The sequence below is a fragment of the Anomaloglossus baeobatrachus genome, chromosome 3, assembly GCF_048569485.1.
Source record: "Anomaloglossus baeobatrachus isolate aAnoBae1 chromosome 3, aAnoBae1.hap1, whole genome shotgun sequence".
Lineage (NCBI taxonomy): Eukaryota > Metazoa > Chordata > Amphibia > Anura > Aromobatidae > Anomaloglossus > Anomaloglossus baeobatrachus.
In genome coordinates this window covers 558,748,448-558,775,761 of record NC_134355.1, presented here as the reverse complement: position 1 = coordinate 558,775,761, position 27,314 = coordinate 558,748,448, and the positions used below count along the sequence as shown (strand labels likewise).

Sequence of the window (27,314 nt, the reverse complement as noted above, 5' to 3'; positions counted from 1 at the left end):
TATATATCTATATATATATATATTTATTATTATTATTATTATTATTATTATTATTATTATTATTATTTATATATATATATATATATATATATATATATATATATATATATATCTATATCCACACACGTATTTTTTTTTTTTTTTAGCACAATAACAATAGCGGAACTAATTAAATATTTCTTTATTTCTGCTATTGTTATTTTCTGCGTCTTGCAGTAATCCTAATCCGGTAAGATTATATATATTTTTACCATTTCTCTGCACTTGGAAGATTTCTCCATTTTTCAACAACACTGTAATTATTTGGTAAAACAGCTTGTTCCGCAATCTAAAGAAAAAATAATGTTCTGTCTCTTGGGAGAAAAATAAGTAAGACTTAGCAGAAATGAAAATATGCTGAGTTAGTAAGGGGTTAACAGACTTCTTTACTTGTCCATTCTGTGGTGCTGCAGCTTTGTACATTAGGGGCCGCCTGGTCAGTTTCCCCAGGGGCTGAGTGCTGCTCTGAAGCATTTACCTTCCATAAATGCCCCAGTGCTAAGGCATAAGCGACTTCTGTATTGCTGCCCTCCACGCATGCGCATAGGCACAGCTTCCAGTACTTTCACTATACATTTGCTGCGGGTCACCTGTATATTACAGACATACACAGCGCTCGCTTCAATAAACTTTATTTATAAAGTACAGAGATGCGGCTGGACAGGGAAGATACCCACAGCCGCCCAGGGCATCATGGGAGCGTTGATTCTTTCTTTCCTGCTGACACTGAGTGACCGGCAGGTGGCGCTGGTGCGGAGCTGCAGCTGCCGCCAGATGTCGCTGCTTCCCATCGTGATCCCGGTCCCCTGGAGCTGGCCCTGTGTCCATGTCCCCGGCATTTGGTAGTGATGGCGGCCTCCCTGGCTGCGACGGCTGCCGATGTCCCTGCAGAGGATTCCTCGGATAGCGAACCGGAGCCCGAGCCACAGAAACTGCGCCGGAAAGTGTCTACATCGGGCCAGATCAGGAGGAAGGTGAGAGGCGGCGGCTGGGACAGACAGCAGTGACTGGCTGCAGACATCAGGGGACACGGGCAGCACAGAGGCCATGGAGAGCTGCGGGCGGGGAGGCCACTGCTGCCCAGCCGGGCTAGGACTACAACTCCCAGCATGCTCTGACAGATGCACGCAGCCTGGCATCCTGGGAGTTGTAGTGGCACAGGTGGCAGTCAGATCCTGCCAGTGACAGCTGTGTGCCCTCTGTGGCCATAGACAACTGATCTTCAGAATTAACCATTTCTAGACCTGGTCCTTGGACAGCAATCATTAATGTGGTCTATTTGATAGCGCTGTCGTCTGCTGTGGCTGCGTGTTCAGGAGATCTGCGACCGATGACAGCCACATGTAGCGTATTCCGCAGCACTGTTCATCCTGAGCCTCCTAGTTCACTGTTAGGCTGAGCTCATGATACCCACGATATGTCGTTTGTCTTTACACGTCAGCAGTGAATAAGGTTTACGAGACCAAATATTCCTATGTGAGAATCACAATGGATCCATACACCTGGGATCCTGTAATGACCCATCCGAGTCTGTGCTGTTTGGTCACCAGGTCGGTAGCACTGTTTTCCATTCCTGGGCTCCCATTCATTTCAATGCAGAGTGTCCATAGCAGGTTGTGCTCACATGGGACATTCACTCTTTTTATATTTTTATTTTTTTTATGAAATAAATGAATGGAAAATATGTGACCATTGCTGCATGTGTGCGCTCAGAGAGCGAGGACGGGACGCGTCAGAAGGGTCACTCTGGCGTGGTGTTCCCCGTCATCTGTGGGCATATTATAGGCGGCAGCACATACGCTGCACGTTTTTCTGCACCGTCCACTATAGAGATGTGCGATTTACACGTGGCCGCATCTATGACATCCACACACCTAGGCACTCACAAAGAATCAGAGTCCTCCAGCTCCAGAACCATAGTCCAATGTAAAAAGAGCATGGCACCACAAATGGGGAGGGGGAAAGGCTTTTTTTTTTATTTTAGCAATCCAAAATAATACATATGTTACCTGCGACCTTATAACACAGACCTTCATCAGACGTACGGATCTGGGGCCGCCTCGATCCCATCCCTGGACTGTGGCTACACCGTGACCTGCCACCAGCACATCTCAGACAAGACGCCACAAATACACTCACACGACTTATCTACTGGCCGTCATGCAACTATTTTATAGCTCTTATTTTGCTCTAAAAAAATACCCAAAACATCCAAATCGCAGACAAATTGTTGGATGCGGCTTTTGCATTGAAACTCCATGAGCACTCAGTGACAATCGGTGGCGGAAAATTGAACATATTAGATGAGGGCGAGACATTGAGACCGCAGGGCTGCAATGCTACATCGCATCCAATGGCGTCTTACGGTGTCACATTGTGACCTGCGACCTATCGAGACCAATAGGTAAATGCATCCAGATTTGTTGGATTTTCTGCCTCTAATGGGACTGAGCTGCCATAGACTTCAGTTAAAGTTGGATTATTTTTTTTTTTTACTGATTGCGACACTTTGCAGGTCACGATGCATCTCCTTTTACTTTTATTATGCTGCTATGTAGAAGTGGCACAGAGTAATGTTTGGTTTCACAACTTGTGATGAGCGAGCACTACCATGCTTTGGTCTTGTAACGAGCAGTTAATGCTCAGATGGGCACTTTGTTACGAGACCCGAGCATGGTAGTGCCCATCTGAGCATTAACTGTTCATTACGAGACCCGAGCATGGTAGTGCCCATCTGTGAATTTACGAGACCCGAGCATGGTAGTGCCCATCTGTGTATTTACGAGACCTGAGCATGGTAGTGCCCATCTGTGAATTTACGAGACCCGAGCATGGTAGTGCCCATCTGTGTATTTACGAGACCCGAGCATGGTAGTGCCCATCTGAGCATTAACTGTTCGTTACGAGACCCGAGCATGGAACAGTTAATGCTCAGATGGGCACTACCATGCTCGGGTCTCGTAAATAAACAGATGAGCACTACCATGCTCGGGTCTCGTAAATACACAGATGGGCACTACCATGCTCGGGTCTCGTAAATTCACAGATGGGCACTACCATGCTCGGGTCTCGTAATGAACAGTTAATGCTCAGATGGGCACTACCATGCTCGGGTCTTGTAAATGCACAGATGAGCACTACCATGCTCGGGTCTCATAAAGGCTCCAATGGGCACTACCATGCTCGGGTCTCGTTAAGAGCAGTCGGATGTTCAGATGGGGGCGACTCAAGTGCCTGAGTATAATGGAAGTCGATGGGAAACTTGAGCATTTTTCCAAGAAATCTGCCAGAAAAATGCTCACGTTCCCCATTAACTTCCATTATACTCAGTACACGAGTTGCACCTATCCGAACATCCGACTGCTCTTAACGAGACCTGAGCATGGTAGTGCCCATCTGAGCATTAACTACTCTTTATGAGATCTGAGCATGGCAGTGCTCCCTCATCACTACTCAAAGTTTCTGTGCGGCCTTAGCCCAGGATGTGACCACTGATTGTTAAAACAGGCGGGTAGACTGGCTCAATTCAAGCTAAACCTGCCCCTTATTTTTCATGGCTGATGCATTAATAGCCTAAGCCTAGGACAACATGGTGACTAAGAGATCATGCAGATAATGCTTTCCAGTAGTTTGCATTGTAGCCTGTCATTCCACATGTTCTGGGATTTTTTGTGGCTGGTCACAACCACGTGCGGTTAACCTACCATAAAAAAATAAATCTTTATTTTTATATAGCGCTAACATATTCCGCAGCGCTTTACATTCATCAGGGACACTGTCCCCATTGGGGCTCACAGTCTAAATTCCCTATCAGTATGTCTGGAGTGTGGGAGGAAACCGGAGTACCCGGAGGAAACCCACGCAAACACAGGGAGAACATACAAAGTCTTTGCTGCCTCTCTGTGATTTGGCAGTTTTTGTTTTTTTGTACAGTAAAATCATATCTCTAAAATAATTGCAGAACTGCGGTTTGCAGACAAATGACTAAAAACGTTTTTGGTCCCTCGATTTGTCTGGGAGCTGTCACTTGACTGATGTCACACTGTGTCGGTGTCAGGGTCACTCAGTGCGGCACTGTACAGAATGCTTAGGCTGCTTTCACACCTCCGTTTTTTCCTGTGCGGCACAATCCAGCGCTTTGCAGAAAAACCGCAACCGGTTTTTTTGCCGCCGGTTGCAGGTTTTTTTGCATAGACTTTAATAATTAGTGCCGGATTGTGCCGCATGGTCTTGCACTCGGTCCGGTTTTTGCCGCATGCGGCAGATTTAGCCCATGCGGCGGCCGGATGGAACGCTGCCTGGTTCGTTTTTTTATCCGGCAAAAAAAAACCGCATCCGGCCGATGCGGCGCGATTTGCAATGCATGCCTAGGGACGCCTCATGCGGTTTTTTCCACTGCGCATGCTCGGTAGCGTGCCGCAAGCGGCAAAAACCGGACGGGCCGCATATCAAAAAACGTATGCAAAGGATACGGTTTTGTCGCCGCATCAGTTGCATAGGTTTTAGAGCCGGCTCTGCTAAAACCGGAGGCGTGAAAGCAGCCTTAGATGCAGTGTGCACTGCAATTCTAGCCTTTTAAGGGATTATTCATCTAGAAAAATATCCTCCGATAATCTGTATAATTTACTTATTCACTGGAATTATGTGTTACACAGGCTCATTTGCCTATTTTTAATAGGCTTGGCTAGAAATGATCCAGTCAACCAGCCGCGTTCATACACATCAGTCCTGGTCCAACCCAAGCTTGGAAGTGGAACTGTCAGGTCCATAGGCTGGAGCTGAAATCTTGAGGTCAGGGCACTTTTCTTAATTCGGGTATATTAGTAAGATGCTTGTATTTTATATCAACCAAATGTGAAGATATTAATTTTAGCTGGCCAACCCCGTGGCGATGAGCACCACATGGGTACTTTGCCCGGGTTTATTGATTGGGCTCAGGAGCTGAGCTTGCCTAATTCCTGGCAGATGATGGCTGTGTAATTCATCCATCATCTGCCTCTTAACAGCCTCAGAGGGAGCTGCGCTTTGCCACTGTCCGTCACTGACAGCAGCACTTACAGTGCGCGGACATGAGGATGGCGCCGTTCTAAGCATCCATCCCCACTCCGCACTATACAATCGCGAGGCACCTATAGGTTGCTATAGGAGCCGGGGGTCTGTTAGAGATTTTTGGGCCAGCCATGATGGTGCTCCTATAAAGACCAGCCTGTGGCTGGCATTCATAGGAAAGTGTGATTTTTCACTTACAGTATATAGTGTAGGCTACTGGATAATCCCAGGTCCAAGTTCCCTAAAGGAACTAAACAATAAAGTAAAAGAAAGTTTTAAAAAATATTTTTTTTCCTAAAACCCTAAATTAAAATTTGCCTCATTTCCACCATTTAAAAGTAGATATTGAAAAAAAAAAAAAGGAAATATGCTTGCTATCACTGCTTGTATAAAAGTCTGATCTATCCAAATATTAAATTAATTAAACCCGATCAGTAAACATCATAAAGAAGGAAAATCTAAACGCCAGAATTACTTTATTTTTTTATCGCCGTAAAAAAAATGAGCCAATCAAAACCTCCTATCTAGCTAAAAATAGGATCAATAAAACGGTCAGCTCAGAGAGCAAATAGCAAACCCTCACACCGCTCCATCGAGCAAACAATAAAAATATGACAGCCGGGCTTGGATCATGGGAACACAAGCAAAAAAAAAAAGTTTCACTTTATAAATCTCTATTTTGCTACTTAAATCTCCACTTCAGCATTTTATTTCATTTCAGCGCTGGAGTGCTGCTTTAAATCTAAGTCAATACAAGTCTATGAGAGCCTCGCTCTGGCTTTCATAGAGATGCATTGAGCACTTGTTACTTTAAATTCTGATGCCAATCAAAAGTTATAGGCACAAGATGGCGACACGGGACTGGAGTGGCTGCAAAAAATGATGAAGCCACTGGTGAGTAAGTATGACAGGGAGGTTACAATTAAAGTGCCACGCCAGCACTGAAAAAAAAAAACCCAAAACAATGTTGAAGTGGTGCTGTAAATAATAAAAAAAAACATGTTTGGCATCTCATTAATCGTATTGACCTGAAGAATCTTGATACCAGGCAATTTGTACCAAACCAGGAAAGTCTTAAAAAGAGATCCCCCCCTCCCCCCCTAAAAAAAAAAATCAGAATTGTGTTTTTTGCTTTTTTTCTGGTACACTCTAGGGTGAAATGAATGGTGTAATATAAAACTACAGCTCATCCAGCAAAAAACAAGCTCCTATTTGGCTATGTTGATGAAGAAAAAAAAAAACAAAATGCAAAGTTCCTTAGTCCTTATGGGGTTAAAGAGGACCTTGGGGAAAAGAAAAAAAAAGATATCAGGTGCGCATATGCAGTATGACTCACTGCTGCTGTGACCTGTATAACAGTACATGATGTAGCTTATGTACAGGTCGCAGCAGCTGCTCGGCAGTTAAGAAGGCGGTGTGGACTGCAGTCTGAGCAGCCTCTTCTTACCTCAGCACCTCTGGTATGTCCAGTATTAGATTAGATAGGCAGGGTGGACAGCAGTCTGAGCAGCTTCTTCTTACCTCTTGAATCTCTTGTAGTAGATCAGATGGACAACAGTGTGAGCAGCCTCTTCTTACCTCCTCACCTCTGGTATCTCCAGTATTAGATTAGATAGACAGGGTGAACACCAGTGTCAGCAGCCTTTTCTTACCTTCTCACCCCTGGCATCTCAAGTATTAGATCAGATAAACCTGGCCTACACATAAAAAAAACCAAAACTATCAGTAAGGATAAGCCTCATGTCACTAATTTCCACTTCTGCACACAAAAAACAATGGATTAGCCACACAATAAATAAGCACTATTGAATGGGGTCCTGTGAATCTTCAGTCCTGTAATTCACATCTGCAACACAATTTCAGTTTTGGCCACTGCTGTGGGTCCAGATTTGGCTTGTGTGAAAACTCCCTTTTATACTACAGGCATAGCACAGCCGGATGAAGGCTCACCCTGCAAAATTAGCTCTTGCATGATCGCAGACGGTCACGGCCGAAAGTGTTGGCACCCTTGAAATTGTTCCAGGAAAAGATGTATTTCTCCCAGAGAATGATTGCAATTAGACATGTTTTGTTATACACGTTTATTTCCTTTGTATGTATTGGAGCAACAAAAAAAAACAAGCAACAAAAAAAAACAAACAAAAAACTGTAAAGAAAGTCAAATTGGACATAATCTCACGTAAAACTTCAAAATTGGGCTGAACAAAATTGATGACCCCTTCAGCTTAATATTTGGTTGCTCACCCTTTGGAATAAATAACTGCAATCAATCGCATCCTATAGCCATGAACAAGCTTCTTTCACCTCTCACCTGGAATTTTGGACTCTTTTGCAAACTTCTCCAGGTCTCATATGTGCAGGCGTCTTCTCCTAACAGCAATTTTAAGATCTCTCCACAGGTGTTCAATGGGATTTAGATGTGGACTCATTGCTGGACACTTCAGAACTCTCCAGCACTTTGTTTCCATCCATTTCTGGGGTCTTCTTGAAGTATGTAAGGCCGGTTTCACATATCCGGCATTTCGCCGTATCCGGCACGCATGCCGTACAGTACATTCATTTACAGTGGAAGCGCGACACCATGCGGACAAATGCGGTTGGGCATGAAGCTCACAACTGCATGGTGTCTCGCTTCCACTGTAAATGAATGTACTGTACTGCATGCGTGCCGGATCCGGCGAAATGCCGGATGTTTTGAAACCGGCCTAATAAAAGAGAAAATCCAGCTCCACAAGCAGGTTCTTCTTTAATTGAGTAATTTAAAAAACAGAACAATAGATGATTAGTAAAAAAATGTTACAGTACAGCCCACATCTACGGGGGTAAACTCCAGTTTCATCTAATTTTTCCCCTCTTTATTAGTTGTTTATCCAGGCTTTGGCAGAGCCAATACCTGAGCTCCGAATAGCAGGGGTTTACAAGAGTGGAGAGCTGAAGTTCGCAATATTGCTTCTTGAACTATGTTTGGGGTCATTGTCCTGCTGGAAGGCCCATGATGTAGAACACAAACCCAGATTTTTGACACTGGGCACTACATTGTGACTGAAAATCCTATGGTAATCTTCAGATTTCATTAAATAGTCAAGACCCCCAATGCCAGCGGCAGCTAAACAACCCCAAAACATCTTTGAACCTCCTCCATATTTAACTGTAGGTACTGTTATTTTCTTTGTAGGCCTCATTCCGTTTTCGGTAAACAGTAGAATGATGTGCTTTACTAAAAGCTTTCTCTTGGTCTCATTTGTCCACAAGACGCATTCCCAGAAGGATTTTTACTTACTCATGTATATTTTGTCAAACTGCAGTATAACTTTTTTTATGTCTCTGTGTCAGCAGTGGGGTGCTCCTGGGTCAACTGCCTTAGCATTTTATTTCATAAAAATGTTGATGGATAGTTTGCGCTGACTTTCTATGAAACTTGATTGGGGCTGCTTTTCCACTTTCCAGACTATCCTGCATTGCAATCTCTCATCAATTATTCTCTGCCGTTCACGTCCAGGGAGATTAGTTACAGTGTCATGGATTGTAATTTTTTTTTTATTATGTTGCACACCGTGGACAAAGGAACGTCAACATCGCTGGAGATTGTCGATATTTTTTCAACAATGTTGGCTCTCAAGTTCTCAGACAGTTCTCTTCTCTTTCTGTGCTCCATGCACACAGGCACACAATGAGTCAACTTCTCCCCTTTTTATCTGGTTTCAGGTGGGATTTTTATATTGCCCACACCTGTTACTTGCCACAGGTAACTTTGAACGAGCATCACATGCTTGGAACAAAACTGTTTACCCACAATTTTATTAATATTGTCTGTTCCATTTTTAGGGTTTTGTATGAATTTATGTCCAATTTTCCTTTTTTTTTTTTTTTTTTTGTGGTGTTCCCATGCACACAAAGGAAATAAACGTGTATAACAAAACGTGTGATTGTAATAATTTTCTGGAATAAATACTTAATTTTCTGGAACAATTTCAAAGGGGCCAGCACTTCCGACCATGACTGTATAATGTATTAGATCATATTATTATTGATTACACCTTTTAATGATTGCAGCAAATAATGGACTGTTCTGCGCTCACAATACCCATTGTCACTGACTTGTTCTAATTATTGGTCACCTTCCACGTCTTATACTTATTAGGTAATTTTGTAGATTAGGTGTTTGTACGGTGACACTCCTCATCAGTCACTCCAGATCGAAATGCAGGATTAATTAATTTACTGCACAGATGGACGAGCGCAGTCTGTATTCTGTGCTATTCATATACTATACTTCTGAATAAGACGGGGTTATGCTACTTATATAATGTCAGGGAAATGCAACATTCCCAAATATATAGGATAATATTCCCCCTACTGTAAATAATATAATATAATATTTATTCATTTATATAGTGCTGTTAATTCAACAGCGCTTTACATACAATGGTAACTCTGTCCCCATTGGGGCTCACAATCTAGGTTCCCTATCAGTATGTTTTTGGAGTGTGGGAGGAAACCGGAGATCCCGGAGGAAAACCACGCAAACACGGGGAGAACATACAAACGCCTTTCAGATAGTGTCCTTGGTGGGACTTGAACCCAGGACCCCAGCGCTGCAAGGCTGCAGTGCTAACCACTGAGCCACCGTGCCGTATATACTTATATATAAGTATATTACAAGTCACAGGCTCCGTGGTCATATAACGACACGAGGGGTTGGTTATCAGCAGAAGCAAGCCTATGTGTAGCCATGCCAGCCATCATTTGCTGATCACATATTTTACGGGTGCCTAACAATGATTGTTGGTTGCAGCATCCCTCCTATATAAGTGTATATGTGAAGTACCGGCCGATGATTTCCCCATGTGAGCAGTGCTGATTAGCGCTCTTTACCTGCCCCAGTAAAAGGACTGTTGGAGTTTGTACACACAGGACATATCATGCAGATTTCGGTGCAAAAATGCGGACAATTTTCTCCCGATTTCACCATGTGCAATGAGTAGCCACAGCATGAATTGATGTGCTGCAGGTCGATTCACAGCATGTGGGTAAGATTTTGGTAAAAATAAACGAATAACTCTGCTACTGAAATAAAGTGCATATGTATTGCCTGCAGAATCTGGAGAGATTCACTGCCTTCTTACACTTACTGATACAGATTAAGGCCTCCTTCACACATCCGTGTCTCTCGTACGTCTGACGTCCATTTTCACACCGGAGACACGGACACACGTAAACCCATTAAAATCAATGTGTCTACGCCCACGACCGTGTTTTCACAAGGACAGTGTAGCTGTGTGGAGCACATGCGTGTCCATGTTTTCCATATGGTGACATGTCCAGCAGCACGGTTGTCACACGGACCACACACTGATGTGATCTGTGTGACATCAATGTGACACATACCAGAGAAAACACAGGTCACATAAAAATAAGAATTTTTATACTTGCCTGTCTCCGGTGCTGCTGTCTCTACCTCTGCTGTTGATTCCGAGCCCGCTCATTATGCTCTTGAATATTTACTACACGGATCACAGACCCAGAAGTAACAGCACCGCCGGAGCCAGGTAAGTATACCAGCTCATGCTGTCCGGGTGCTATCCGGATATCACACAGATAGCACAGGGACAGCAAACTGTTATGATTCAGGGACCAAGGAGGATCAAAAAAATGTAACCAGAGTGGCTGGAACCTTAACGGACTGCAGACCTAATCCTGACACAACTAGAAGTAGCCATGGGACGAGCCTACGATGACCTAGTCGTATCGACACAGCCGGAGAACTAAATATTCTTACAGATAAAAATATAAGAAAAGCTAATCTGCCTAGGAGCAATCCCCAAAGATATAGAGAGCCCCCCACATGTAAAGACTACGGTGATATAGGAAAACACAATACAAAGCTAGAAAACAGATTCAGCAAAGATGAGGCCCAAACTATCTTTATAGGAAAGGATAGGAAGGAGCACTGTCTGTAGCCGTAAAAACACTAAAAATATCTCAGCACGCCTGATATGGAAAAACCCTGAGCCCTCACAGACTCTCCCCCACTATATCAGTACTCTGATGTTACTGGGATCCAAAAACACTAATATAGATGAGGGACTGAATTTAATACCAAGCATGACAAAACACAATGCATTGCAGAATCATGGAGCTAAGTATACAGACACTCTCAGCTGGGAATGATCCAATTCCACCAGGAACTCCACACAGGCAAAATAGGAATCAAGCATTAGTATCAAAGCAGAAAAACAACAAGAAAGTGGAAACAATAAGCAGAGGTACAAAGACCAACTTATCTGAGAGGAGGTCTGGTAGAGAGCAGGGCTGGTTTCAGAATGTCCTTAACACACAGGATATCTATTGAGCACCGGCAACTAACAGGAGACAACTACTCGGTTATATAGCCCAATCTGAAAGACCTGATTGCCAGTCCTCCACAGGTGTGCGGCTCTCATTTCACAAGTCAACTGCACCGCCAGCACTGACCACAAGAGGGAGCCCCAAACTGGAAAATGTATTCACAACAGCAAACATAACATGCACGCGCACACACCTTCACCACGGACCGTGCAAAACATGAACGTTTTGCACGGATGTGTGAAGGAGGCCTTAGGCTAAGCTCACATGTCCTGTAATCATTCATTAGAACAAATCCAGCAGCAATACATTGGGAAAAAAAAAAGTTGTGCAGACACAACTTTTTTTTTTATCCATTTTTAACTGATTTCAGCAGGATCTCTTTTTTTAACATTGGAGTCTATGGAAAACAAAACAGATCCATTACCTGATTGCTATTTAGCCATCCAATTTTCTTCATTTGTAAAGGATCCATTGTTTTATTACTGGATTAGTTTCAAATGGAAGCTAAATAGCTATCGGTTCCGTTGATGATCCGTTTTCCATAGGCTTCGTTCTTATGATTGCTGGACATGTGAACTCAGCCTAATATGGATCAGATGTGCACTATGTGCCGGGTGTAACACCTAAGGAATTAATTTATGCTAAAGTCTTTTTTTCATAGACTTTTATGGCTTGTCATTAAAGGGAATCTGTCTGCAGGTTTTTGCTAACTAATCTGATAGCAGCTTGCTGTAGGGGAAGACACCTTGATTCTAGCTTTGTGTTTCTTATCAGCTGCTTTGGGTAGTTTTGATAAAATCCTCATTTTATCAGCAGGAGATTATCACTAGAGGACATGTAAACCTGTTATTACAGTCCAACCATATTCATGAGCTCTGTATAACCCCGCCCCCCACTGATCGGCATTTTTCTGTGTACACTGGGCAAAAAGCTGAAGGGGTTATACAGAGCTCAGCATTCAGAGAACTGCTAGATCTGCAGCAGAGAAAGGAGGGATCATATAAAAACTGCAACCTAGTAAGTGACACATCGCTGGAATCAGGATCTGTCTCTACATTATGCTGCTCTCAGATGAGGTAGCAAAAACCCGGTGACAGATTCCCTTTAAGAAATTGGCCATCATCATTCTGAAAATTATGGCAAACCCAGTCCATGTTCTTGCTAGAGAAATGCCTGACGTGCCCCCTGAACTGTATATATGCACAAGCATTTCTGCCCTCTGAATGATCTTACAGGACTGTAGTGCTGACTGTCCTGAACCTCGCAGAGAACAGTCTGGCTTTCTCAACAAGTCTTAGGGGCACTTCGCACACTACAACATCGCAGGTGCGATGTGGGTGGGGTCAAATCGAAAGTGACACACATCCGGCATCGCTCTCGACATCGTAGTGTGTAAAGCATTTTTGATACGATTAACGAGCACAAAAGCGTCGTAATCGTATCATTGGTGTAGCGTCGGTCATTTCCCGATGTTACGATGTTGTTCCTCGCTCCTGCGGCAGCATACATTGCTGTGTGTGAAGCCGCAGGAGCGAGGAACATCTACCTGCGTCCCGGTCGGCTATGCGGAAGGAAGGAGGTGGGCGGGATGTTTACGTCCCGCTCAGCTCCACCCCTCCGCTTCTATTGGCCATCTGCCGTGTGACGTCGCTATGACGCCGCACGACCCGCCCCATTAGGAAGGAGGCGGTTCGCCAGCCAGAGCGACGTCACAGGGCAGGTGAGTGCATGTGAAGCTGCCGTAGCGATAATGTTCGCTACGGCAGCTATCACCAGGATATCGCATGTGCGACGGGGGCGGGGACTATCGCGCTCGGCATCGCAGCATCTGCTTGCAATGTCGTAGTGTGCAAAGTGCCCCTTAGGGCCTAGTGCTACATAACGACGTGTTGTGCGACACTGAAATCACACCAATATATTTCCATAATAGATGTAGTGATCTCGCGACCTGCGCCATACTGCCACACACCGTCCCAAAGGTTTCCCGTTTTGTTGATGTCTACCCGCTGGTTACAAGTCATTCACGACACTGTTGCCTTACATTCCAGTATGGGTGACTGCAGTGCCACTTCCCTGCGGTGAGCTTGTGCCGCCAATGAGAGACATGTCCCATTTAGATCTGTTTTTTTTTTTAATGTAGATCAATAGTAAATAAAAAAAAAAACAACCTGTGACTAGCCCAATAGCTTATAATGTGTCAGTGATGGTTTCAATGGCAGTAATGCCATTCCAAAAGTCCTATGTTAAGTGTTTGCATGTTATAGCATTTCAGAGTGCAGCTGTATATATTTATTTACCTGATTCATTACGAGACATGTACTTCTTAATGACTCTGAGTGTTTGACTCCAGCTCACCAACACATCAAGGCCAGCATGAAAACCACCAGTCTTGTCGAATCGGGGGCCATGTTCTTTTTTTCGGTAGGAACTGAGCTGCAGTACCTTAGAATGCCCACTACAGAGTGAACGGAGCTGTAGCGGTCTGGCTCCCCAGATCAAACAGTCGCAGGATGCAATAATAGCTGATCGGCAGAGGCGCTGATCTCCCCCAGGTCATCAAGATTTTAGTCTTTGACCTCCACTTTTATCATACTTAAGGGAAATTATGCTAATTGTGCTTATGTTGACCAGACAGATCTCACCGTGAGGACAGAATATCTTAAAGCACACTCCAGTGTTTGTTTGTTTTTTTTATTTCCTCGCTAGACTTGTACATTTAATCTGGGTCCCCTGTATTATACTCACTTTCTGGCGTCTTCGGCTTCTATCAGCTGAGCTCCAGTTGGTCTTTTGCAGTTTGTGACCTGCCGGCAGCTCCAGTGTTTCATGGAGCGCACTGGAGGTCACAACTCAATAAAAGTCTATGAGAGCCTCATAGAGATGCATTGGGAGCTTGTGACGTAACTTCTGACATCTACCAGTAAGAAGTTACAGTCACAAGATGGCGCCGTCGCAAGATAGCGCCGTGGGACCGGCGAGCCAGTAAAAGGTGAAGACGCCGGAGGGTATGTCGAAGAATGGGGGCAGGAGACTTAGATAAAAAGCACAATTGCAGCAGGGATAAAAAAAAATTGCTAGAGTGCTGCTTTAAAACACCCTTTGTCCCATCCATAAATAATCCACAAGCAGTGATATCAGAAAGCAAATCACTAAACTCCCCCCACAAAGCAGAAAACAAAAAACAGACAAACATATAAAATAGACTTCAAAAAAGGTGAAAATAGAATAATGAATTGGGGGCAAAAAAGCACAAAAACAGGCACAAAGGCAGTAATGAATCAGGCCATAGTCTTCAATTATATACTTATTCACATTGTTTAGGGCTATAGTCAATGTGGGTTTTTTTTTGTTTTTTTTTAATTTCCAAAATTTTCTAAAAATGTGGCTAATTCCAAGTGTTTTCTGAAAATTGCAGTAAAAAAATATATTGGAGAACACGTCGTGTAAACACAACCTTAGCACTTAATCCATCTCTTGATGAAAAGGAAAGCCCCGATGGCACCAGTAAAGTACTTTTGGCCGCTCCTACAACAGAGACATGGATTTCAATCACACATATTTCATACCACTATGTGAAAACTGTGTTTTGGTTTGTTTTTATTAAAGTCAATGGTGAACAATGCTGCAAATCCACTTTAACCCTTTAGTGACGGAGCTAATTTTCACCTTAATGACCAGACCAAATTTTGCAATTCTGACCAGTGTCACTTCATGAGGTTATAACTCTGGAACGCTTCAACGGATCCCGGTGATTCTGAGATTGTTTTTTCGTCACATATTGGACTTCATGTTAGTACCAAATTTAGGACAATATTTTTTGTGTTTATTTATGAAAAAAATTGAATATTGGCAAAAATTTTGAAAATTTAGCAATTTTCAACTTTTGAATTTTTATACCGTTAAACCAGAGATTTCTGTGACACAAAATAGTTAATAAATAACATTTCCCACATGTCTACTTTACATCAGCACAATTTTGGAAACAAAATTTTTTTTTGTTAGGAAGTTAGAGGGGTTCAAAGTTTATCAGCAATTTCTCATTTTTACATCAAAATTTACAAAACCAGTTTTTTAGGGACCACATCACATTTGAAGTGACTTCAATAGGCCTAGATGACAGAAAATACCCAAAAGTGACACCATTCTAAAAACTGCACCCCCCAAAGTACTCAAAACCACATTCAAGAAGTTTATTAACCCTTCAGGTGCTTCACATGAACAAAAGCAATGTGGAATGAAAAAAAGCAAAAATTAAATTTTACCTAAAAATGTTGCTCTAACCCAAATTTATTCACTTTTAGAAGAAATAACACAACAAAATGGACCTCAAAACTTGTTCCCCACTTTCTTATGAGCGCGCCGATACCCCACATGTGGTCAGAAACCTCTGTTTGGACAAATGGGAGGGCTCGGAACAGAAGGAGCAATATTTGAATTTTGGAAAGCAAATTTGGCTGAAATAGATTGCGGGCACCATGTTGCATTTACAGGTCCGCTAAGGTACCTAAACAGAAGAAATCCCTCACAAGTGACACCATTTTGGAAACTAGACCCCTCAAGGCTTCTATCTAGGGGTATAGTGAGCATTTTAGATCCACAGGTACTTCACAGATTTTGTTAACGTTACGTTGTCATATTGAAAATTTTAATAATTTTCTCAAAAATGTTGCTTTAGCATCAATTTTCTCACTTTTTCAAGAGGTAATTCCAAAAATTTGACCTCAAGGTTTGTTAACCACTTTTTTATGAGCGCGGTGATACCTCACATGTGGTCTGAAACCTTTGTTTGGACAAATGGGAGGGCTTGGAACGAAAGGAGCAATATTTGAATTTTAGAAAGGAAATTTGGCTGAAAAAGATTGCGGGCACCATGTCGCATTTGGAGGTCCCCTAAGGTACCTAAACAGCAGAAACCCCGCACAAGTGGCCCCATTTTGGAAACTAGGCCCCTCAAGGAATTTATCTAGATGTTTGGCGAGTACCCTGAACCCTCAGGTGCTTCACAGAATTTTATAACGTTGAGCCATGAAAAAAAAAAAATAAAATTTTACCACAAAATTGTTATTTCAACCAGGTAGCTTTTTTTTTTACAAGAGTAAAAGGAAAAAATTCAGCATAACATTTATTGTGCAATTTCTCCTGAGTTTGGCGATACCTTATATGTGGTGGAAATCAACTGTTTGGGCGCATGGCAGGGCTCGGAAGGGAAGGAGTGCCATTTGACTGCAAAATTGGCTGGAATCAATAGCGGACGCCAGGTTGCATTTGGAGAGCCCCTAAGGTGCCTAAACAGTGGCGGTCCCCCACAAGTGACTTCATTCTGGAAACAAGACACCTCAAGGCTTTTATCAAGGTGTATAGTGAGCAGTTTGAATCCACGAGTACTTCACAGAATTTGATAAGCTTAGGTTGCCATATTGAAAATTTTCATTTTTTTCACAAAACTGTTGCTTTAGCATCAAATTTCTCACTTTTTCAAGAGACAACAACAAACCGTGGACCCCACAGGTTGTTATCCTATGTCTTATGAGCACAGGGATACCCCACATGTGGCCAAAAACCTCTGTTTGGATAAATGGGAGGGCTTGGAATGGAGGGAGCACCATTTGAATTCTGGAAAAGTTGAAATAAATTGCGCGCACCATGTCACATTAGCAGGGCCCCTTGGGTACCTATACATCAGAAAACCCCCACAAGTGACCCCATTTTGGAAACTGGATTTTATTCAGGAGTATAGTAAGCATTTTGAATCCACAGGTACTTCACAAAAATGTTGCTGTAGCAACAAATGTCTCACTGTTAGGCTCTGTGGCCATGATCCAGCGACACGGCATCTAGTACACAGTGTCAGCCTCCTGCAGAGATGTGAGTGTTGTCCACGGGAGAACGCAGCTGCCCAAGCCCACGATTTGGGTTCAGGCCGCTGTGGAGCTCTATGCTACCTGCAGAGAACACTCATCTCCGCAGCATAAATTGACATGCTGAGGCTCGGGAAGCTGCGCCACAGGTCGGTTTATGCTGCGGAGAAAAGAAGCACATTGGGCATGGGATTTCTAAAAATCCTTCCACTGTGCTTCTACTGCACAACGCAGCATTATGGACACAGGGAAAACACTCTGCGCCCAAAACGCTGCAAACCCTGATTGTGGGCACACAGCGTAAAATGCTACAATGGATGAATGGATAGATGTCAAACAAATATAACGTCCCATTCCCCTGCATATTCTAAGCTGGCGCCCTTTAGTGCCTTTCATGTGGCACTAAAGGGTGCCTAGCCTTGTATTTAGCCCCCCAAAAAATTAATAATTAAAATAAACGACGTGGGGTCCCCCCTATTTTTGATAGCCAGCTAGGGTAAAGCAGACAGCTGTAGCCTGCAAACCACAGCTGACAGCTTCACCTTGGCTGGTGATCAATTTGGAGGGCTCCCCAGGCGTTTTTTAAAAAAAAACAAAAACGTGGGGTCCCCCCCAAATTAGATCACCAGCCAAGGTGAAGCGGACAGCTGGGGTCTGGTATTCTCAGGGTGGGAAGAGCCATGGTTATTGGACTCTTCCCAGCCTAAAAATAGCAGGCCGCAGCCGCCCCAGAAGTGGCGCATCCATTAGATGCGCCAATCCTGGCGCTTCGCCCCAGCTCATCCCGCGCCCTGGTGCGGTGGCAGACGGGGTAATATATGGGGTTGATACCAGCTGTAATGTCACCTGGCATCAAGCCCTGGGGTTAGTGATGTCACGGCATCTGAACAGATACCCGACATCACTAACCCAGTCAGTAATAGAAAAAAAAAAGACAAAAAAAAAATTTATTTGAAAAAACACTCCCCGAAACATTCCTCTTTTACCAATTTATTGAAAATAAAGAAATTCCGGTCGCTGTAATCCATTTTGGAGGTCCCACGCCGACTCTGGATCTTCTAGAATATGGGGGGCACGTTCAGGGAACGTATCCCCCATTTTCTGGAAGAGCAAGCTCTCCATGAGCAGTGTGGGTGCAGTAATCTGAGAATACTGCACTCACACTGCCCCGGTCCAACCTAGGGCAGAGTGACCTGCAGTAACCTCATTCCAGAATATGAGGGGCACGCTCACAGAACGTACCCCCCATTTTCTGGAACAGCAGCCTCTCCATGTGAGGAGTGTGGCTGCAGATCACTGCACTCACCCTCCCCCGGTCCACAGTGGAGCCTGTGCATCAGCGACGTCAGCAGGATCCCTGCTTGCAGGGATCCAGCTGACAGCCGCTGTCTGCGCATGCGCCGCCAGCATTGAAGAAGGAGGCGGCGATCGCGGGCCCGGAGCGGCAGACAGGTAACGTATAACCGGGGGCTTGGGGGGGGGGGGGTGACGGGGGGTGACCTAGTGGGACCTGGGGACACCTTTCTGCCGCATGTGACATGTCACATGCGGCAGAAAGAGCAGAATGAAGGCGGCCGCGCGCTGTGCGCCGCCATCTTCCACGCTCCGGAGGGGGGAGGGGGGTGGTGGCTCTGGAGAACCGGAGGGGGCTCCGGTGACCAGAGGGCTCCGGTGGACCGGAGGAGGGGTCAGGGGGAGGACATTTCCCTCCGATCTGAAATGTTTGATCATTTCAGATCGGAGGGAAATGACTGCAGAGCCGGCGCCGGCGGCAGTTTTCTGTGCGCTTCGGCGCCATTTTGGATGTCCGGTGGGGGTAGGGGTGGGGGTGGGGGGACTCTCCGGTACCGGGGGCTTTGGGGGCTCTAGGGGGTTAGATTTCTTTCTCATCTGACATGTTTGATCATGTCAGATGAAAAAGAAATCAGTTTTACCGGCCATTTCTTTTTTTTTCATGTGTTCGTCGGTATACAGTGTATACCGCCGATCACATGATCGGGGTCCAAAAAAAACACCCCGATTCATAATCTGGGGGGTCTCAGCTACCCCCGGTAGCTGAAACCCCCGAGATTTTCGGTCGCTGGGGGGCGCTACAGGGTTTTTTCGGGCCGCCGCTTTAAAGCGGCGGAACAGAATAAGTACCCTGTTTTGCCGCCGCTTTAAGTCGTACGGCCGTCGTTATGAGGTTAAAACTGTGATGGGTAAATGGTTCTCCTCCAGATTATGTAATGGGGACTTATCATTCACTGTTAGGCTATGTGCCCACGGGACTCTGTACCTGCGGATGTTGCCGCAGAAAACTGTGATTTATCTGGATTTTCTAGATATATCCGCAGGTTTTAGCAAGTACAGACTCCCCATGTTATCCTATGGGACATGGGGAGTGCTGTGTCCATGCTGCGGTATATGTGCGGCTGCGGAATATGCTGCGGATGTCCCGCAGCCGCACATAACTGCATGTCCAATATTCATGCGGCATAACCAGCAGAATTCCCGCCTCTCCACTATGGAGATACAGGCCGAGACTTCCGCAGGTAAGCTGTACGAATGTCCACAGGTTTACCGCAGATATTTCCCTGGAATCCCGCAGCAATGGATAGCTTCGGATTCCAGGGATCTGCTTCGGGAAACCTGCCGACGTACCTGCGGATATATTTACTGGTACATAGTCCCGTGGGCACATAGCCTTATAGCAGATCTGGTATCGGGTTCTTCAGTGGTCAAATCAATAAATTATTTAGTAAATGTGAACCTTCACTAATGTGACTTCTAAATTTTACAATATGAATAAAGTTCACATCCAAGAATTTTGTCCTGGATTTTTCAATGCATGATTAAAAGTTTATTAATCTGGTTTAATTATAATTAAATAATTATTGGGCAGAACGGAGGCTTAGTGGTTAGTACTGATACTGTGCTGCGCTGGGGTCCTGGGTAGTGATGGGCGAACCCAAACTGCGAAGTTGAATACAGACTTCTCATGGAAGACGTCTAAGGCTCTGTGCCCACGTTGCGTATTTGCATGCAGTTACGGTGCGTATTGTACTGCAGCGTAACTGCATTCGTCCTGGGTCCCCTACACAATCTATGGAGATTGTGCATAATCCAGGCGCACGTTGCGTTTTAGTACACAGCGATTTGCACGCTGCCAAATCGCTGCGTTCTAAAAAGCAACATGTCACTTCTTTCGTGCGCTCTGCATGCCGTCTCCATTCTGTCTATAGGGAGAGGCAGCAGCCGTAGCACACGAATTCTACAGTCACCAAAGTTTCAGAACGGAGCTTTTCAGCTGCGCTCTGAAGCAGACATGCAGTGACTTTACGCTGCGGTGCAGCGCGCACACACGTGGGCACATAGCCTTATTGTTCAGGTTCGACAACTGAATAAAAAAAGGAAGCAAAATGGGGATTAAAGTAGGACAGTTAGGCTTGTGCCCACTATCGGCGTTCACAGCGATTTGGACGCAATGAATTTTTGCTGCGTTGTACAGTACAAGCACAGTGGATGGGATCTCTAGAAATATTCTGCCCTCTGTGCTTGTTTTTCCCGCAGCGTAAACTGAACTGCAGTGCAGCTTCCCAAGCCGCAGCATGTCAATTTATTGCTGTGGAGCCACAAGTGTTCTCCGCAGGGAGAACAGAGAGAGAAGCTGCAGTGGAGAACACTCACGGCCTCGCAGGAGAGGACATGTGTCCAGGATGCACCATGTCTGGATCATGGGCACGTAGTCTTATTCTTACCAAGTTTCTGTGCTGCTGTCACACTGTTGCGGGTCTGCTCATTAACTTCATGAATATTCACTGCTTCCCCCACCCACCCTCTATGACAGCATCTGTGATTGGTGAATATGATGACGCTGTAAGAAAGTATAATACATTTAGTTAATCTGAAAATATTTTTTTTGGATTTCTAATTTAGAAGCCAGGGAAAGTGGAAAAACTCCTGGAGGGGCTGTAATTGTGTTATAGCTGATCACCCAGTTTTCCTTCTGTGTGCTGTATCTGGCTATGTGCACATGTTCAGTATTTGCAGCATAAAAATCTTCAGCAAATCTGCTGCAAATACTGATTTGTTTGCAGGAAAAAAAACATGGCTTCAAATGTGTTTTTGATGCATTTTTCCCCATTCATTAGTATGTATAAAATCTGCACCAAATCTGCAAGGAGAAAATAAGCAATGTGTGCATGACATGTCAGGATTCTCATTCACTTTGCTGCCATCTGGAAACCATTCAGGTTTTGTGACAAATCTGCACTGAAAAAATGCGACAAAAGCGTGCAAAATGCAGTGTGTGCACACAGCCTTATGAAGACATCATAGCAGCTGATCTCCACCCACTAGATCAGAGAGAATTGAATATTAGAGAATGTCTGCAGATGGGAAAAATGGTGAAAAATACAGAATAAAACCAAATAATTGCCAAAAAAAAAATATTCTTATTACACACAGAGGATTGCTTATTCAGAAAATACAACCTGAAACAAACAACCCTGGAAATGAGTGTATAATTCACATAGAATATATCACTCACTGCAGGATCTTGGAGCAATGTTGTCTTTCTGTAGACAGAGCAGAGGGGGGAGGCTCCTGCTGCAGGAAGGTGCATTACAGCCACATGGAGGACAGTGAGCAGGAGGAGGGGGACACAACCGATGATTGGAGACAAACGTTTTTCATTGTATTGCGAGACTAAGGGTGCGCTCACACGAGCGTGAAAATTGGACAAGTGTAATGCGAGAAAATCTCACAGTGCACTCTGACCACTGTTAGTCAATGAGGGAGAGCAGTTGGTCAGCTTTTCTCGCATACAGATTCTGGATGCGAGAAAATCTGCAACATGCTGCGATTTTCTCCTAGAGCTGTGTCACTCGCACCCATTCAAGTGAATGGGTGTGAGAGATACATCAGACTGCGATATACGCACAGGCTGACAATGGAGGAGATGGGGGTTTTAACCCCTCCCTCTCCTCCGCAGCGCACGTCCTCCGCTTCACAGCTGTGACCTGATCGCAGGATCGGGTCACAGTCGCATGACACTCGGCTCACGCTCGCAGCAGAGCCTGAGCGGGGGGTCATTAGCATCTCGCATCCGATGCCATACGCTCGTCTGAGTCCAGCCTAAATAAGATAAAAGCAAAGGAGTCAATGGAGGAGGATGGCTTGGGTATATTCTTGTGCAGTTCCTGTTCCTTTTTTTGGTGGTTTTGTCCTCCGTCTGTACCAGTTGGGTCTGGGTGTGTGCAGTGTTTAGCGTGATGGACTGGAGTAACCCCAGTAAGTATGTAAAAGGCCATTGTGCTCCATACATTGGGGCTGGAGTGTGTAATGCAGAACTCGTGTGCGAACTCTAAGATTTGTCTAAATAGAGGAAGGAACATGCGAGGAGGACACAGGCCGGCGTCAATGTCATTAGTTTATAATATATCATGGGAAATGTACTGCGGGATGTGCATTGCTTCATGTCATATCAAGATGGAATACAGAGGCGTTCGGGGGCAGGGAGGAACGACGGGGAATATAGGGGAGAGGAAGGAATAGGCGAACACTAAGACAAGAGCAGCTCTGTGACAGGCGCTGCTCGGATCAGCCAGGTGGATGGGGACGCTCAGCATGGCGCGGGGATTGGCAGTGACAGATCGTGAGTGGGTGTTATCAGGAACAGCCGAGAATGAATCCTTACAGGAAAAGCTCTGAAGAAAGTGTTGTCAGGAGCAGGCAGTGAGTGGGTGTTGTCAGGCAGAGGAGGCTTGCTGTTGGGGCATTTAGGACATGATTGTTTGCTGTCATTGTCATCGCATGGACCATGTTTGTTGTCATCGCCGGACAGATGACAGCGTTTATTACTGGGGACATCCGGGCAAAGCTTCTGCCTTGGACCGCCAACTATTATCCGTCTGTGCTAGATGGCACATATGAGTATCGTACAAAATAAGTCTCCTTCATGTTTTATGCCTTAAAATGTCAGATTTATTTATTTTACTTAAATAGCGCCATTAATTCCACATCTATCACAAACCTCATCACTGTCCCCATTGGGGCTCACAGTCTAATCTACCTATCAGTATCTTATCTATCTATCTTTCTATCTATCTATCCATGTATCTATCCATGTATCTATCTATTTATCTATTCACACACACTGTACATACCAGCTTGTCTCCTCTTCAGCTTTAGACTCCTGCAATTAAGAGACCTTTGGTCACATGACATAACGTCACAAAATTCCTGAAGCAGTCTTATCATCTGGATTTAAACACTGGGGCCCCTATGGGGGCCCTGTAAATTGACCCAGTTTGACCTCACTTCCCCCTAAGGCCAATCTTGCATACAAGCCTGTCTCCTGTTCAGTTCTTTTAGACTCCTGCAATTAAGAGACATTTGATTACATCATGTCACATGACTATGAAGTTATCAAAGGTCCTTAAAGAAAGCCTGTCACCAGTTTTTTCAGAATTGAACCAAAAGTATCACGTTCTGCTGCTCCTGGGCTGCATTCTATGAAAGTGAACCTTGTTCCTGACTCCCCTTGCAGACCCTAGAAATCTAATATATAAAGCTGAGAGTGTGTGTGTGTGTGTGTGTGTGTGTGTGTGTGTGTGTGTGTGTGTGTCTGCTAAAGGAATCCGCACAGTCACATTTACAATCCCGAAATTTTGCACAGACACCCCATGTGACTCAGAGAACGTCATAGGCTATGTTTGGATGGGAAAATTTAAATCCACACTTTACAGTTACTCTCCAAAAAGCTACCTCCATTAAAGTCAATGGAGCTGCGAGCTATTAGGTTATTAATCGGAGCTGTAATTGGTTGCTATAAGAACTAAATAAATTGTTAGTATAAGAAGCCAATGTGTGAGGTAATAAGATGTTGGTGGGGAGACGTATAGAGAGAGACAGTCAAAGAGACAGAGGCAGACCGGGAAAGAGAGAGACAGACAGGGAAAGAGACAGGCAGATAGGGAAACACACAGACAGAGACAGACAGGGAAAGGAACAGAGGCAGACTGGGGACAGAGGCAGACTGGGGACAGAGGCAGAGGCAGACTGGGGGCAGAGGCAGACTGGGGGCAGAGGCAGACTGGGGGCAGAGGCAGACTGGGGGCAGAGGCAGACTGGGGGCAGAGGCAGACTGGGGGCAGAGGCAGACTGGGGGCAGAGGCAGACTGGGGACAGAGGCAGACTGGGGACAGAGGCAGACTGGGGACAGAGGCAAGTAAAGGGACTGACATACGGAGAGAGAGATACACAGATAGAGACACAGAGATAGAGACAGACACAGAGATAGAGATACAGATAGACTGATACAGAGACAGACACACACACAGAGACTGGGAGAGAGACGGCAACGCCCGGGTACTACAGCTAGTACCTTTTATATATCTGCCGCCATGTATGTAAATTAACCGTTCTGGTCGGATAGGCGTCCTTTTCTCAGTCGGTTGGGCGTCCTTTTTTTCGGCTACTGTCCCTACTTCTGCCATTGTTTGCTGTCCTCCTTTCATGATTGATGTGGGTGACGCCTCCCTCATCATCCAAGTTGCTCTGCAAAATTTCGCGCCTGTACAGAGTTATTCCCAGCTGACGCAGGCGCAGTTCTCTCTGCCCCATTTCGGGCAGAGGCGAAAACATATGTGCACTTGTGCAAGCCGGTGAGGTCTTTCCGCAGGCGCGAGATTTTGGTCGGCGATGTGGATGATGTCACTTACGTCATCCTCATACCTGAAATAATTCTCGTGCATGCGCAAAGACCTCATCGGCTTGCGCAAGCGCACCTATGTTTTTGGCTCTGCCCAAAATGAGGCAGAGAGAACTGCGCCTGCGTCAGCCGGGAATAACTCTGTACAGGCGCGAGATTTTTCAGAGCAACTTGGATGATGAGAGAGGCGTCACCCACGTCAATCATGAAAGGAGGACAGCGAACAATGGCAGAAGGAGGGACAGAAGCCAAAGAAAAGGACGCCCATCCGACTAGAATGGTTAATTTACATACATGGCAGCAGATTTTATAACGTTATTTCTGGGGTCTGCAAAGGGAGTCGGGGAACAATAGAATGCAGCCCAGGAGCTGCAGAAGGTGATACTTTTGGTTCAATTCTGAAACACTGGTGACAGGTTCCCTTTAAACGATCTGAACCTCGGACTACAATTGCTGGGGGAGTGGGGGCCCTGAGAAAATGTGCAGTATGACTCCGCCCCCTAACACTGACTGACTGTGACTAGGGCTTATTTTCTGTAAAATCATGCTAGTGCTTATTTTTGGGGTAAATCTTATTTTCGAGGAAACACCGGTGTCAAGCTAAAAATGCACCATAATTCTGGTGTAATTTGCACTAAAAAAATGGTCTTTCATGATTTAAAATTGGGTGTGTTGTGCCAGAAATGAGCGTGACATGTGCTATTATTGCATTAGCCTAAAATGTGTACAAATATTTGCACAACTTTCTGACACAAAATAATCTAGCTAATTGGCTGTGTAAAGTTCGGTTAGTCAGTCTTAAAATATGCCAGATTAATTAAACCGGACGAGTCATCGCATTTTAAGACTGTCTAACCTCAGTTTACACTAAGAATTCGACAGCAGTAATAAATCTGCCTCTTGGTTCTTACCTTGTCTCATTGTCTTTTAGGCTATTGTGAAAGAAGGTCACCTACAAAAGCAGACAAGTTCCTTCCAGCGATGGAGAAGGCGCTACTTCAAGTTGCGAGGCCGAACGCTCTACTATGCCAAGACCGCAAAGGTGACGAGGGTGTAGGAAGAAAGGCTGGGATACACTGCCGACATATCTACTGTTGTGACATAAAGGCCATTACAACCTAAAACGACTTAATTTCAGCTTTACTCAATAAGTTACAGATAGGATCAAAGTGATTCCACCTCGATTGGCAATTAGATTTTATAGCAAAATTTACCAACTTTCTGTGTTTGCAATAAACCAATGAAAAAGAACCGTTTTGTATAGCTCAACACAAGTAATATTACAAGTGATGTCTACAGAAAATGGCACTATAACTGATTCCTGCAGTCTAGGAATTATTCACCCTTTCATGACCAACCTTTTTGGCTGTTATAACCTGCTTCAAACATGATGTATAGCCAAACACTAGCTTCTGACAGTGCACCAAAAAAACCTTAGCTCACTCCTCGTGGACAGTGACCTTGTATAAGGGGACCATTTTCAAGCTCAATACGCCACAATGATGTAATTTTTGTACAAAAAAAAGAAACAAAACAACAATTTTGCATGATTTCCGCCATTTTTATTATATGTTTTAGATAACGTATTTTTCGGACTATAAGACGCACTTTTTTTCCTCCAAATTTGGGAGGAAAGTGTGGGGTGCGTCTTATGGTCTGAAGCTGCGGGGTAGGGAGCTGTGGGGAGTCAGCGCTGTGGAGTGGGATCACAGGAGGCAGGGAGGGTCGCTGCTGCAAGATGCCGGCTGCTGGAGAAACCACGTGTGCCCGCTGCTTAAAGTCAGTGAATATTCATTAGCTGCTCCCCGCCCACCTCTCTCTGCAGTCAGCGGGGGTGAGGAGCAGCTAATGAATACTTGTTTAATGTAAACAGCGGACACACATGGGAGCTCCAGACGCCGGCTTCCTGCAGCGGCTGGGGAGACTGTTGGGGAGACTGTGTCCGCTGTTTAGGAGGCAGGAGCAGGGTGCTGCTGCACTCATGTCTCGCCCGGAGGATGTGCAGATCACTGCAGTGTCCGGGCCAGAGCACGGCATACCTTCACAGCACAGCCGCAGTCTCTGTGCTGAGGGCTCAATTACTTTCACTTTGCTCCTGCTGCCTCTGCTCAGTTTCCCGTAGCTGACAAGGACCTACAGTGATGTAATGCAGAGGGGTGGCCAGAGCAGCACAGTGCCCTGCCTCTTCATTACATCACTGCAGGTCCTCTTCAGATATGGCAGACTTTGTAATGCCGGGATCAAACTGAAGCATGGTGATCAGCACATCAGTAAAAGTAAGGCAATAAATAATATAGTATAAGCATTACTGTACACCTGGATGA

The 27,314-nt window shown here is 44.9% G+C and overlaps 1 protein-coding gene across 2 annotated transcripts in view; it reads left to right on the top strand.

Annotated features, from left to right (window-relative positions):
• The first annotated feature begins 757 nt into the window (after positions 1-757).
• DGKD (diacylglycerol kinase delta) overlaps positions 758-27,314 on the top strand; it is a 180,296-nt gene continuing 153,739 nt past the window's right edge. For both annotated transcript variants that reach the window (XM_075340845.1, XM_075340844.1), the window contains exons 1-2: positions 758-1,013; positions 25,922-26,032. In XM_075340845.1, the coding sequence (XP_075196960.1) occupies positions 888-1,013; positions 25,922-26,032 (237 nt within the window). In that variant the 5' untranslated portion in view covers positions 758-887. The remainder of the gene's footprint in view (positions 1,014-25,921; positions 26,033-27,314) is intronic.